Source organism: Bos indicus, chromosome 13, assembly GCF_029378745.1.
Source record: "Bos indicus isolate NIAB-ARS_2022 breed Sahiwal x Tharparkar chromosome 13, NIAB-ARS_B.indTharparkar_mat_pri_1.0, whole genome shotgun sequence".
In the NCBI taxonomy this organism is placed as follows: Eukaryota; Metazoa; Chordata; class Mammalia; order Artiodactyla; family Bovidae; genus Bos; species Bos indicus.
In genome coordinates this window covers 19,730,237-19,746,220 of record NC_091772.1, presented here as the reverse complement: position 1 = coordinate 19,746,220, position 15,984 = coordinate 19,730,237, and the positions used below count along the sequence as shown (strand labels likewise).

The window sequence follows — 15,984 nt, the reverse complement described above, 5'->3', positions numbered from 1 at the left end:
ACACAAGTCACAAACAGGACTGAGGGTGAGTAGCCAGGGTGCCCAGGAGGGTGTGAGCTGCTGGGTAAGGGATGCTCACACAGCAGTGGCACCCAGTGACACCACACTTTCCCCATTATTTGTAAGAATGAGAGCATCCAGTGGAGCCACAGGCATCCCACATTTCGTTGTTAAGAACCATCAGGATGGATAAGGATGATAGCTAAGATATGCCCTTTGGAATTATACTTAAATGTAGACTCTTAATTAAATAACATATGAAGTCACCAATCCTGCTCTCAATAAATGCCATCCCTTCCCTGACTGAGACTCATAGGAAATGGTATAGCTTCTTCCAGCATCTGGGCCTGGAGGACAGGGGAAGGACAGGGGAAAGGTGGGAGGTGGGCAGGCTGGGGTTTCCTCAAGAAATTCTGTAGCTGAATGGGAATCATTTTAGGGCTGATGGCCCAAGGTTTCAGTATCCATGAAGAGGAGGGGTGTGGGTACCCAAGGAGAGAACTAGGGTGTCCTGGGGGCTCCAGGAGGCATAGGGAGAGGTGGGCACTACCCCCTGCCACCCAGTGGGCAAAAATGGTTGTCTAGAAATGTAGCCTTAGGGATGCAAAAATGGCCCTGTAACCTACTGCCAGAAATCCTCAAGATTTCTCATCCTCATCCAACAGGTGAACGAATAATGCCTTGGTTCCAATTATGATTAGTCTAATTTATGTGTTTTGAAGAAATCTGAAATTGCTGCAGCCTGAAAGAAGTGCTATGTTTTTCAAAGAACAGAAGTTCTATAATACTTATCATGAAATTACTTTCAAGAAAAGAATGTCTGTGAACCTATGTGAGTGTGAATGTATCCTACTAGTTTATGACTTTCAATGGAGTATCTGTAAGAACTATAGTGTGTGCAACAAGGGAGAAAGATGTTTTCTTTTTTAGGTGGTACTAATTTAGTTGGGAAATGAGACACATATATGTGATAAAACTTGAAAATATTTAGGAAAAACATCCTGGTTAGTGAAATACAGTTGTGTTTGTGTATATATACACACAGTATCTATAAGCATATATTTGTGCTGTGCGATAGGGGGCAAGCTGGGTAAGTGTAGGAAATGAAAAGTACATTAATTAAGAATAATAAACTTGGAGCCAGGTTTCCATGGAGGTTAAGAGGCTTAAGCCAGAAGAGAGAGAGAGTGCTGTACAATTTGGAGGGACCAGCTTCATTGCAACAGTTAGTGTGTATGGCACACAACTTCTGGGACATGCTCTGCTATGTGTTTTCATTTCAACCCATCTTCACAAAGAGCCAGTGCTAGATACAGTTATCCATTTTTCAGATGAGGAATCCAAGGCTCTGAACATTCACACAGATGGGCAGCGGCCGAATCAAAATTCATGTGCAGATCTGCTGGGCCTCACCCAGCGCACCCACCAACCTGGGGCAGGAAGATAGGCTGTGAGTTCATGCAAGTGAAGCCAGGAAGGTTGGGAGCAGCTGATGTCAAGACCTGAGCATGACCTCAGAGAACACGGAGGCGTCACCTGACAGGTGACAAATACCCGTCATAGGCATTCTGGGGATAGCAGTCTGATGACTGTTTGAGAGGCTATGTGTAGGATTAGAAAGCACGGGGATAACCGTTAGACAGTTCAATTTGTTCAATGGCAGAGGATGTGGAAAGAAAGCTGTGACACTCTCTTTTTAATTGAGCTATAGTTGATTTATAAGATTATATAAGGTTCAGGTGTACAGTCTGGTGATTCGGAATTTCTGAAGCCGTGACTCTCTGAGACTTTTGAACAAAAATCCAAAAGAACCAGCAGCTATATTGGATGTAGAAGAAAATAAGGCTTCAAGTCTCAAGAATGGCATTGGGCAGTGAGGAAAGAGGGGAAATCCCAGTGCATCTGAGACTAACAGAAATTTGAGGGCTGAGCTCATCTGAAAGGAAGCAGAATTCTTAATGACTTAGGGAGGATCTTGCTATTTCTGCACCCACCACCTTCAGATCTTTGAGAAACACTGACAATGAAACGCTGTTCTTACCTCTTTTTCTGACACTTTCTTTGATGCTGTCAGGTGCAGGTAAGCAAGCAATTGGGTATGTTTGTGCGTGCGTGTACCTATGCTTACGTGGATTTACACAGGTCAAACAGCTTTCAACACAAGGAAATACATACGTAGTCATGTGAGCCCACTGAGATCCTACGTCTGCTGTTATTTATACTAAAAGCTTTCTAAGCATGTACTCAGATGAATTTCTGAAGAAAGTTCTCTCCATCTATCCATATTTATATGGGATAGTACCAGAGTTCTTTGAAATTTAAAGATATTGTGCCAATGCCCCCAGAAACGCTTAAAGTCCTTTTTTGTTATTCTCGGTGGTCACTGACCCACAAGACCTTAGGCTTTCGAATTTGGTGTGGTTAGATTTTTTTCTATTAAATAAGCTCTTTTTCATATATTCCAGGACAATACATTTAAATCTGGCACCTCTGTCCCTGGAGGGTCTCCCACACATTAATGTCAACTTAAAAGGGAAGGCGGGACTGAATTCATAGCAGGAATCTACAGGCTGCTGTGGAAAACAGTGACATCCAAATAAAGGTACAATTTTTATTAACTGGCTGACATGTGAGTTTAATTCCTCAAACCTGGGAGACGATACAGGCTCAGATTCTATCCTGTCCCAATATATACCACTGTGACAGAAGATGGTTGTGCTTTAGTCACTGAGCCATGTCCAACTCTTATGACTCCATTGACTGCAGCCCGCCAGGCTCTTTTGTCCATGGGATTCTCCAGGCAAGTATACTGGAGTGGGTTGCCATTTCCTTCTCCAGGAGATCTTCCCAACCCAGGGGTTGAACCCAGGTCTCTCACATTGCAGGCAGATTCTCTATTATCTTACCACTGAGCCACGAGGGAAGCCCTGAGAGAAGATTAGTAAGTGATTATTTTGGAGGGGGCAAGTGGATAATTAATTCTGAAGGGGAATGTCATTTAAAACATTATGATTTTGTTTTCTCCAAGAAGTTCTTGCCCTAACCATGTTTCTGTTAATGGAAAGCTTCTTCCTCCAAAAGTTTTTAAAACTCTAAGGCTAGTGGACTACTGCTTGGATTTTCCTGGGAGCGACCAGTTTTGAATTTTGCAATAAAATAAAGGGAACAGGAAGTATTGAGCTGGCCAAAAAGTTCATTCGCATTTTTTCCATACCATCGTACAGAAAAACCTGAACGAAATTTTTGGCCAGCCCAATACATCATTTTCAGGTAAGAGGGACTCACGCATTTTTTAATGAAAGAAATAAAACTTTAAGAGTAGATCCAAGTTATTTCTGAAGAAGAAAGAAAAGAACAAATGTTCTTAAAGGAGCTTTAAAAGGAGTATATACTTTAAAAACACTGGTCAGTATATTAGAATGATGAAATTCTGATTCCTAAAATACATTTAAATAGCTTTTTAAACATACTTCCTCCATACAGTGGGTAACTTTTCCTTTGTGAAAATGTGTATTTTCAACATTTTTTGTAAGGGGAATATCTGACTTTTTACCAAAAGATTAGAAACATTACTCCTGGTCTTTCTTTCCACTTTTGTCTTTCACGAGATCAAGTGAGGTTCGTGACCACTCAGTCACACTTGGTCTGTAAGTCACTTACCTTTCTTGAAAATTTCATAACGTATGGAAAATCCTGCCCCGTGTGTCTCATAGTCAGAGACAAATTTGATAAAGAGAAATGGCCCTGAGGACACGAAAGAAGAAGGGGCGATCTTTCCACAGAACTTTCCCAACACACGTCCACTTTCGTTTTCTCCATCGATGACTTCCACATAGTCATACCTGAGACAAAGGCGGAAGGAAACATCAGGTTAGGGAGAGAAGTCCTTTTAATTTCAATCATTTAGAAGCCAGCATTCTCCACCATGGTCTGTCAGGAGAAAAAATAAGTGCTATCTGCATTCACTGCTGGATTTCACAGAGAGGGAAAAAAAAAGTCTAGCAAAATGAAATAATTAAAATGGGCTACATCATGTCCGTGCACATCATCTGGTAACGCAGAACTGTTAAGAATAATGGTGTCCATTATACTTGCAGACAATGTCAGTTAAAGTAACCAATTAACAAGAAAAAGGAAAATCTCATGAGTACAATTCTCTATTATTAAGTTGTGTTCCTTTGTCTGGGGTTGGGGAGGGGGTGTCAATACATAATGCTATGCATTCTTTTCAAACTGTGAAGTTCTTTTATGAATTCAAAATGTCTCCTTGGCTGGAGCTCTCTATGAATAATACTTTGATTTCTGTGAGCGACCCTCTAAACATATGGCCACAGAATAATAAACAGATTCTTTACTATTTAACTCAATTCCACCAAACTCCAGGCTTCGCAGGAAAAAAACCTCTCTCAGTATCCACTGTGGTCAAAACAAAGATTTTCTTCCCCTAAAACTACAACTTGAACTGTAGAACATAATCTCTACAAGGAAAAAAGTTTATTTAAAATTCAGAAGTAAGTGTTTACTACCAGCCTGAATCTTTAAAGGAATGCTGTCATTGGAAAAGAAAATATGATAGACTTGGAATCATCAAAGTGCTATGATTTTTAAAAATTCAGGCTTAATGATAATACACTGAGATAATGATAAAGGGAGTAGTAATAAAATACTAGCCTAAAGAATGCCCTGAGATAATGCATATGCTTGGATAAACCTTCTTCATCTCTAAAATATGGAAATCCATTTCCAGTAAAGTAGCATCTCCTAGGAAAACAGGAATATTTTTGTTTGTTTGGCATTATCTATTTCTTAGTGTCTTGCTCTTCCTTTTCTTTTTATTATTTATTTGCCAAGTCACCTAGGAGTCAGATAACCAGATAATCTCATTTGGATTCCATATTTCTTCTAGAACTGACATGAAGACATTACAATCCACTCATTTCAAACCTGCATTTCTCTGTTGAACTTGATTCAAAAGTCCTGGGATATATTCATTTCAGGGATGGCTAAAATATGGCAGTAACATAAACTGCATCTGGCAATTTAAAAGAGATCAAAGTGCGGGAAATCTTCATGATGACCAATGTCATCCTTAGCAATCCTTTTCAAACTGTCCAGGACACATGACTTATGTTTATGTAAAGTCTCATGAGACAACTGCAAAGATGCTATCACGAGTCCAAGTGGATAGCTTAAGGCTCTCTCAATTAAAAATGACATTACCTCATCAGTTAAGACTGTGTGCCAGGCTTGTGTATATCAAGAAGAAAATAAAGCTGACAGTGATGGAATGAAGTATTAACATATGTGAATTATTGTATTAACTGCATTTCCCTTGCTGCATCTGCTGATTGCAAGAGCAATCACTGGCCAGTGAGCATCACTGTCCTCTGAAAAACTATGGAGCCACACAGAGGAACTGTTTGTTTCTCTATACATTGGGAGATGCTTGGCATGCTCAGACAAAGGAGGAGGAGGAGGAGGAGAACTGGAGGATGAGGAGGAGGAAGAAGACGGTGTTATGTTCAAAATCCTCAGTGGCTTTTTATAGTCAACCGAGGGCCACTGGAAAGAACCTCGCCTCTGTACTCCTGAAAGCCTCACGAGCTGGCATTTATGCAGTAATTCCTTTTATCTCTGCAGCTTCATTGACTAGGCAGGTCTGCGCAGTTTACCCCACACTCGCTTATAATTTAACTGTGATTTGAGAGGCTGGCTGTGTTTGGCCTGGCGACCGTGCGTCCAGCGCTGCTCTATAGGCTTTTTACTTGCATCCCGACATGGTCTGAATACTAAGTGGCCACATCCTAGTCCATTTTGCCTTCCAGACACAAATCAGAGAGGTGGGTCAGCCATTCTGAGGACTAAAGGGCATTTCTGCAGAGACCTCTCTCCCAGGTATGAGAGAACTCAGCTATTAGACTGCTGGGGATGTATAACGGGAGGAAGCTAGTCTTTTAATCCACATTATCTGCTAGTGGTAAATTCTAAGCTCTCCTCTTGGCAACAGTAAAAGCTATTTTTAAAAGGGGCAGAGGGACTAGACGTTCTACCCAGCAAGAGATAAGTCACTGCATCTTAAGTGCCAATTTTAGGCAATGGGATTTTTCAGGGACACAATAGTTGCATTTATATGCCAGGATGCTGCTATCATTTTAGCACTTTCCTTCCCGGTACCATCCGACAGGCGCCCCCAAATGTATCACAGAGAGCGGTTCATGTAAATATTCAGGAGGGTGTACGCGTACAAATTGCAAAGGGTGATACTGCCAAGGAAGTTAAAAAAGCAGCCAGCCTCTCCCTCTGAAGTTGAGACCAGTTCCACTCCATAAGTTTCTCGCTGGCAAATGTGATGCCAGGAACGCAGCTGGTGTGTCAGCATCCCTCCCCAGAGACTTAATGTGTCACCACAGTAACGCACCCAGCCTGCATTGGCCTGAGGCCCAGGATCCTGAGTTTGCAAATTTTGGTCCCCCAGCCGGCTGCACTGCTCTGTTACTGCTGCTGGCGTGGCAAGCACTGCGTTCCTTGCGATGCTATCATCCTCGGTCCTGAAACCAGAGACCTGCACAGGTGAGCCTGGAGGCACCTGTCTGACTTGCATTCTGGACCCACAAGCTTGGGCTCAGGAGGAGAGTTGGGGATGGTGTCTTGGGACTCATTCAGAGAAGCTAGTGGAGGGTTCATGGACTTCCCAGGCGGCGCTAGTGGTAAAGAACCTGCCTGCCAATGCAGGAGACATAAGAGACTCGGGTTCGATCCCTGGGTCGGGAAGATGTCCTGGAGGAGGCCATGGCAACCGACTCCAGTATTCTTGCCTGGAGAATCCCCATGGACAGAGGCGCCTGGCTGGCTACAGTTCAGAGAGTCACAAAGAGTTGGACACCACTGAAGAGATGTAGCACACGGATGAGGGTTCACAAAGTTAACCCATCTGTTTCTTTGGAGTCCTGCTCCAGAAAAAGAATGTTCCAGGTGACATGGAGGCTGCATCTGGGTCCACAGTGTACCACCCACCTGTGCAGGAAAGCCCTTCCTCAGACATCACCGCCCCACATTTCATCATAGGAATGCCAGCATCTTATGGATTTGGCCATCTCTTAAAAAAAAATTGTCTTTTAAAAAAATTTTGGCTGTACTGCAAGGTTTGTGGGATCTTAGTTCTCTGACCATGGATCAAATCCAGACCCCTGCACTGGACTTGCAGAGTCCTAACCACTGGATTGTCAGGGAATTCCCCCATCTTTCTTCTTAAACCTTCTACCTTAAAGCTTTCACTTCCAGCACGAATAATGGTAAAGCAGCCAACCTTTACTGGGAATAAAGCAAAGCTCTCTCTGCTTAACCTTCTTACAATTAAAAACATTTCCCCAAGGTTTCCTTTTTCAGGTGTGAAGGCTTGGCCGGGGCGGTGGTGGGGTGGGGGCTCTTCTCATGAGTGTTCCTGGCTTTAAGCCCAGGCTTCTTAAGTCCCAGGCATCTTGTTGACATATCTCCAACCCTCACCCTACCTGGGTATATGTGGGTGGTAAAAACATTTTGAATCCTAATAGTAATCACGAGTTAGGTTTCCCATAAGAGTGATAAAAGAATAAAGATTTCCTTCTAAGAATTCTTGAAAGGATTACTCAGAGATTATTATTATTATTATTTTCTTCTGGAAAGTTTAAATTATGGTTTTAGGAAAATGGCCAAGGAAGGGGAAAAGAGATGGGAAAATGAGAAATGTCTTCAGTGTGGTTTGGGAGGCTTTCTAGGTATGCAGTGCTGAATAGACAAATAGCACACTTTACTTAAGTCGGGTTTTCTCCTCTGAGTGCAAATGACCCCTGACTCTATGGTGGGGCCCGTTAATGGTTAAAAAAAAAAAAAAAAACAATTAATCCTCTGTAGGGTGTTGTCTGTATGGGGAGCTACTGTACCAACCCCCCTCACAGCTTCTGGACATTCTCAAGTTGTTGAGAAGGGGGATTTTAGGTAATGGTGTCTTTTTAATCTCCTTCCAAAAGGATCTTCCCCCGCGTGCATACCTACGTTAATAATGGAGAAATTCGATACCTGACATCATAAACCAGAGTGAGAAATGATGCTGGCTACAATAATTTTCACCTGCAAAAATGTGTTTCTTTGGATCTTTGGTCTATTTTACACGAGGCATTAATAGCCATCCCAACTGAGCAAGCTGTAAACGATTACTGTGCTGCTGCCCAAGAATTACCTTCCCTATTCCCCAGAAGAGAACAGATTTTTTTTTTCTTAAGAGTATTAGAAAGAGGACAGGGATATAAAAATATACAGTGATGGAGCTAGGAGGGGCCAATTAGTTTTCGTCTGTGTTTCTGAGCGATTTTACACGATCCACCTCTTAACTGTTCTGGCTTCCTTGCAATGTTCTAATCAAGGGAAATATAAGAAAAGCCTTATAAGGCTCACAATCTTTTCTGTTGTAAAGGACTCTTTAGAAATCTATTCAAAAGAAATAAACTGGAATCATGTCAAATATGTATGCAAAAAGTATTGCCTGAAGCTTTATAATAATGGGGAAAATGGAAATAAGGCAGATAGAAAGGAAGGAAGAAGGAACTTACATACATTCATATGGAGGAATACTATGCAGCTATTCAAAAGAATGTTCAACAAAAGTGTCTTATAATAAAGGAAAAATGCTTATGATAAATAAGTGAAAAATCAGAACATAAAACTCTATCCACAAGATATCCTCTACTTTTATTTGTATGAAGTAAAAGAACAGGAAGGAATGAAAGGTGTTAACAAGTGTTTATCTCTGGGTGGTGAGATTATTTCTCTATTATTATTTCTGTATCTTTCAAAATTTTTATAATGAACAAGTGTTCCTTTGTCATCAGATAAAGTTATTTTGAAAAGCATTAATATCTATGCATAAAGTATCAAATCAACACCTTGCGATGCAGCTAACAACCCTGTTTATTGGTCAGAAAACAGTACCTTCAATGATGCTTTATTTGGAAATAAATCAAAGGCTTTGCCTTTTGCTTTTAAAACAACAGGATCAATGAAACTCCCTGTATTTGGCAGGGCAGGGGTGGGGAGGCAGTATTAGAAAGTTAAAATGAACCAGATTGGATTTCATACTTTCTGAAATGCTGGAAGTAATACTTTTTCACTGTTGTGTGTTTATGTGGATTTGCATGACGTTTTAGACTGCTGACATTGTCTGCATTTTTTCCCAGTTGGAGGTGGCTGCCTGTGAGACATTGGAGTAGCAGGTTAGGATTTGAGTCGCATTTCTGTTGCCCCACCATCAAGTTCCTTCACTGATCTTATCACCCAAACTCATGTTCCAGCTATGAGGAGACTAAGGGTTTACTGTCTACTGAACTCTGAGGTAAGCACAAGTGCCAGGGTGCAGGTGTGACCGCTGGCCGGCCTGGTCTATGCCACAGAACCACGAAGAGCCAGGAGCTAAAAGACCAGGCAGCTTTGCTCACTGGCTGCTGCATGTACTTCAGCCAAACCATCTCTCTCTAGTAACCTACTCCATTGATGGTAAATGGGATATTAAACATCTTACTTCTCTTGAATCAACAAATTGCTACAAACACTGTCTTTTGTTCAGCATCATTGTCCTCCTCAAAGGCCCACACAGTGTTACTATCGTTACTTGTTCATAGGTCTCCAGATCATTCTCCTCCAGGAAGTTCCAATGCCACAGAGTCCACCTGACACCTTTCCTGTGTGGCTCCTTTGATTAAAGCTCAGTAAAGATTTCCATATGCATCATAGTCAGATAGCCTCTTCTCAAATAAACAGAATACAGTGAAACTCACAAAGCTTGATCTCACATGTTAACATTTTCATTTTTAAGCTTTTGTAATGCCTCAGGGCCGTGATAATGAATATCAGTAATTTTATTGCATCCATAGAAAATGGATGATTAATAGGTTAGGTAATAGTATAACAATATGTATAAAAGTGAACAGTCCCAGGAAATGAGGTTATTACAAAACTGAAGAAGGAAAATCTTTAAAGAAAATCTTTTACTGGAGTAAAAAGAAATATTAAATGGTTTTCACTGCAGTAATACAAAGGGCTAATCAAAGGGAGTTAGATGGAGAAGACTCTTCAGAGTCCCTTGGACTGCAGGGAGATCCAACCAGTCCATCCTAAAGGAGATCAGTCCTGGGTGCTCATTGGAAGGACTGATGTTGAAGCTGAGACTCCAATACTTTGGCCACCTGATTCGAAGAGCTGACTCATTTGAAAAGACCCTGATGCTGGGAAAGATTGAGGGCAGGAAGAGAAGGGGACGACAGAGGATGAGACGGTTGGGTGGCATCATCGATTCAATGGACGTGAGTTTGGGTAGACTCTAAGAGCTGGTGATGGACAGGGAGGCCTGGCATGCTGTGGTTCACGGGGTCACAAAGAGTCGGACACGACTAAGTGACTGAACTGAACTGAATCAAAGGGAGTGGGTCATGGCTTGTTAAGACCAACTAGCAAAAGAGAGAAATTGTGATAATAAACATTCCGCCGGTAGCAGAGAGTTTCCTGCTGCTGTGTAATAAGTCACTCCAGACATAGGGGCTTAAAACAGCACACATTTATTAGCTCAGGTCAAAGGCTTCCCGGGTGGTGCTAGTGGTAAAGAACCTGCCTGTCAGTGCAGGAGATGCCGGAGACAAGGGTTCCATCCCTGGTTTGGGAAGGTCCCCGAGAGGAGGGCATGGGAACTCACTCCACTATTCTTGCCTGGAGAATCCCATTGACAGAGGAGCCTGGCGGGCTATGGTCCATGAGGTCACAAAGAGTCAGAGATGACTGAAGCTACTCAGCATGCAGGCATACACTGGCCTGGCTAGGGTTTCGACTCAGTGTATCATAAGACGGAAGACAGAAGTCAAGTGTCCACAGGGCTACGTTCTCATCTGAGTTCTGTGTCTTCATTACAGTTCATATTGCTGTGGCAGTTTCCTGCAGTTAGGGAACTACAGTCCCCATCTCCTTGCTCGCTGCCAGCTGGGGGCTGCTCTCAGATCCCAGGGGCCACCTGCCTTCCTTGCTACACTGCTCTCTCCAGCTTCAAAGCCAGCAACAGAGATGTTCCCTCACACTGGATTCTTCCTATGCTTCAAAACCCCTCAAGAAAAGATGGGTCCTTAGTGAGCATTCACCTGATTAGGCCAGGCTCACCCAGGATAGCCTCCCTTTCTCAAGGTCATCTGATCTGGCAACATAATTAAATCTGCAGAATCCCTGTACAGCAGCACCTAGATTAACAGATGATTAACTAGAAGAAGCTGTGTGTAACCAGGCTTGAGGATTCTATCCAGACCCAGCTCTGGATGGATACATGAAGCTTGGAAGCTGCAGTACAAACTCAAGCAGTGGGGATGGTCCATGTACATCCCCTGAAAGGGTAAAGGCTAGTAAGATCCAGGGTAAGACAAAGGGCAGGGGTGCGGGACTGCAGCAAGGCTGGAAGCTAAAGTCTCAAAGGGGACAATAGGGCAGAGGTTCCACCTGCTGGTTCTCGGGCCGCACTGGCTGTTGGTTTGGGAGCCCTGAGCCCATGGTCCTCAATCACAGAAAGGAAAGCAGGTTTCTGGAGCGAGCCGTGTGCTTCTGATTGAAGCAAAAACAGACACTGCAAAATTGTCCAACACATATGTCTAGAGACAGAAGAGTGATAATAGCTTAATCCAAAAATAAATATATAAAAGAACTCAAGACATGGTGTAAAAGAATGGTCAAAATATATATAATTTTAACAGAAAATGTTTGGAGTTTGAATTTCTCATTTCTGTGGGATCTCACTTTATAATTAAGATTTATTGGCATAGAAGATTAAAAAATGCTTCACATGGGAAAATATCTCTATGGTTAAACTCAGATTATGAAATCCAAAGATGCATTTCAAATGGAAGATCAAGGACGTCTCCCTTAAAACAACTCCGAGGTAATGGAGTCGTCCAGTGTCAAACTTGCAAAGTTCAGTATTTATAGAAAAATTCACATGCCTTTAATTACAATAAATTCGGTTCCCAAGTAAAACGGTGCCATCTGGAAGATATTAACATCATTTACAACTTGTTCGCCTCCCTATTTCATAGAAAATTTTTAGTTCTTGCCAACTTTCCACTGTTCTCAGGGTAAAAAAAAAAAGGAATTAACTTTCATGGATTGTCTCAAGATGGGTTTATATAGCTAGTCAAGTCATCAAAAAGTGACAAGAGGGGGCGTCTTGGACACATTTACTTCCTTCTTATTTACTTTAAATCCTAAAGTTTTGGGTTTTGTTTGTTTGTTTTAAATAAAGCCTGTTCTCCTCTCTCTGCTCCTCTTCTCTCAGCCTTCTCATGGGGATAAAGTGGAGAGAGAGGCGGGGCGTTAAAAAGCGGGGTTCTGGGACTTCTCTGGTGGTCCAGCAGTGAAGAATCCGCCTGCCAATGCAGGGGACACAGGTTCGATCCCTGGTTCAGGAAGATTCCACATTGCTGCCGGGCAACTAAGTCCGTGGCCACAACTGCTGGGCCTGTGTGCTCCAACAAGAGAAGCCACTGCAACGGGAAACCCGCGCCACAGCTAGAGAGTAGACTCTGACCACCGGAGCTAGAGAAAGCCCGTGCACAGCAACAAAGACCTAACATAGCAAAAACAAACAAATATTAAAAAAGAAATTCAAACAACAAAAAAACAAAACTGGGTTCAAGTGTGGGCTCTGAGCTTCAGGAAGGACTCACTCCTGCACCTTTAATCTATTAAGACGTGCCCCATCTTTGACCTCCCACAAAGTCTCAAAGGGAACCATGGGGCAGGAGGTGCTACCTGCCTGGCCATCCATCAAATTAGCCACACTGGGGTGACTGTGACCCAAGTCCTCACACTCTTGTCACTGACTAGCTGAGTGTCATTTACTGACATCTGTAAGCCTCAGTTGCTCACCTGCAAAAATGGACAAAATAATTAACTTGCAACGATGAGAGGGAGGACTCAGTGAAATAATACATGCTGATGTCCCCTTCCAAATGAGGCTGGAATGCAGGAGAAGCAAAGAGAAAAATGCACAGAAAACCAGGTGGAGCACGGCTTTGTTTTCCAAATCATACATAGTATGCAGTTCAAGACAGGCTGTAGTCTAGGTAGCGCAGAAGCTTGGCTACTGCTATTAATATCTCCCTGGGGGGATCTATCAGAAGATGACTAGCTCTCTATCAGAAGATCTCTATCAGAAGATGACATAACTCAATACCCTGAAAATTACTATTTGGAATGACAATAGGCCTTGCCAAGGTTGTTGTTATTATTATTCAGTCTCTAAGTTGTGTCCAATTCTTTGAGACCCCATGGACTGCAGCATGCCAGGCTCCTCTGTTGTTCGATATCTCCTGGCATTTGCTCAAATTCGTGTCCACTGAGTCAGTGATGCCATCTAACTCCCACATTCTCTGCTGTCCCAAAAGTCAATAATGGAGTTAAAGAAGCTAATTTTTATATATTACAACACTTTTTTTTTTAAAGAAATCACTAAATCCATTAAGTGTTTCCACTGATGTACCCAACTGATTTAATGATCTGCAATTGGATTAGTGCTGTCGGCATGCAGTGCTGAATTTGCTCAAAAAGCCCCCTTAATTGGTATGGTGGAGACACACCAGGGGGCAACTTCCAGTTCTAGAAAAGCAGCGACTCTGCCTTAAGATCTAGCAAGGTCATAATCTGCAAGTTTCCTTTTTAATTCTTTGGAAAAAGAAACAAAGCCATAATTCTGTTTTAGATGATAGGACCTAATGTGTTAATTTTAAGAGTTAAAAAAAAAAATCCTCCTGATTCATTAGTAATTATTCAGTGGGGATCCAGGTAGTTTGCTCATCAAGAGCTGCAGGAACTAAAGTTGGCAAATATTCATTTTTTTAAAGGCTTTTTTCCCCCTCTTTCTTTGCAGTAATCACAGTAGAACATTATCAGCATCAGGTAAGTGAGATTATTCTGGAGTGGGGAAGACCCTGACTCTATTAACGATTGCCCATTTTTTTCTAAAAAAGTGGAAACCAAAAGATGCTGAATAAAAAATGGGTTCAGTGAAAGATAGGTGTTTCTTCTTTTTAGATATACTGATGGTAAAAGAAAGGTTGAGCTGAGTTTTAGGATGGGCAGTTGGTACCGACCCAAATAAAAATGGTGCTGTTCTGTTCAGTAGACCCTTAAGGTTTACTTAAGAGTACAAACCCCTGAGCTAACCACAGCCAAGAAACATGAAACTTAGATATGGGCCCAATGCATTTATTTTGCTAGAATGAAATGCACACCAGAAAAATTGATCATGCCGTAGACAGAGTTTCCTTAATCCCTCATGTTTATTGAAAGCAACATTCTGTTTGCTGTAAGTCATTCTTAGTATCCGAAGCTTTTGTGCTTAGGGTGTTGGCTCTTTTTCAACTTTTTCATTATTAAAAATTCTATCAAGTCAAAATCAGATGTTTTAACTGCAGATGACTGGGTTACTAGTAGCCATACTAACATGGATATGTTAGTGTGACTAGTCATACTAACCTAGGATATATTCTGTAACCACAAGTCAATTTGTGATACTGCTAAGTCACTTCAGTCATGTCTGACTCTATGCGACTCCATAGACGGCAGCCCACAGGGCTGCCCCGTCCCTGGGATTCTCCAGGCAAGAACACTGGAGTGGGTTGCCATTTCCTTCTCCAATGCATGAAAGTGAAAAGTGAAAGTGAAGTCGCTCAGTCATGTCCGACCCTCAGCGACCCCATGGACTGCAGCCTTCCAGGCTCCTCCATCCATAGGATTTTCTAGGCAAGAGTACTGGAGTGGGGTGCCATTGCCTTCTCCGATTTGTGATACAGGGAATAATTTTTATAAGAGAAGTCTATTGTGGACATAAAATACTTCAAATGTCACTGAGGGTTTCTGTCTGTGTTAAAACACACAAACTGGCTACAGACCAAAATATGCAGAGAATCACTGGTTATTGGCCTAAACATTAGTTTACACAATTTTTTTTCTTATCACTGATTTGCTTTACAGACTGAATAATTAATTGGTGTAAAGCAAGCTTTTAACTATCTCTGAGTTATGAACAAGTTCACGGAGACAGGAGAGAATTTTAATGACCTAGGTGGCCTCATGATTTATACGGACCTTGAGGAGTAATTGTGTGTTTAGAAAAAAGGCAAGCAGTGGCCATAAACTTTACGGGTAGCCAAAGAGCAGAAGCACCGTCTTGCTAAGTTTAACCATATGACCACATAAAGGGTCAGCTCACAGAAATGGCTCTGTGGTTGGAGCATGGATTTAACCCAAGCAGGAGATCATATGGCCCTCATCCTACCATCTCAACTACTCCCCAGCCCCCAAATATCTTTATGGTAAGCTTAACAGAAAGGAAAAGAGAATATGGTCAAGCTAGGTAAAATAAAACATCGCATAAAGGGAGCATTTCCAAACACAAGCTTATCTTAAGCACAGCACAAGCTAGAGAATGGTATAAAATGTTCCCCTTGATAATACTAAAGACTCAGCTGTAAAAACAAGACAGGTAAGCAGAGAAGAAAGAAGCCTGTCTTCCACCTTTCTTCCTCTCATTGTTTCAAAAGGAAAGGAGATTTTTTTTTTCACTGAAAACCAGAATACATAAAATGATTTAAATTTTTATTCCGTAAACAGCCTAATTTCTTTGAATGCTCTTAATGTAAAGGGATAAAATCCACAGCTCTATCTATGGATAAAAGTTTATTAAGAGAATTGATAGTATACAGTTACAGGGAGAAATAGGAATAAGGCAGTTTTCCAGCATTTTAGTTCTTCATTTTGGCGCAAATAAGTGTTCACTTACAAATACACAATAAAACAGATCCTTTGAGAATCTTTCAAAACATAGCAGTTCTTGAAGCTGTTATATTACTTTTAAAATATCCCATATTTCAGGGACTTCCCTAGAAGTTCAGTAGTTAAGAATCCCTACTTCCACTGCAGGGACAG

General features: G+C 41.8%; 1 protein-coding gene across 4 annotated transcripts in view; it reads right to left on the bottom strand.

Moving 5' to 3' along the window:
* NRP1 (neuropilin 1) overlaps nt 1-15,984 on the bottom strand; it is a 147,657-nt gene that overhangs the window by 85,796 nt on the left and 45,877 nt on the right. For all 4 annotated transcript variants that reach the window (XM_070800772.1, XM_070800774.1, XM_070800773.1 and 1 more), the window contains one exon: nt 3,661-3,842. In XM_070800772.1, coding sequence (XP_070656873.1) covers nt 3,661-3,842 — 182 coding nt within the window. The remainder of the gene's footprint in view (nt 1-3,660; nt 3,843-15,984) is intronic.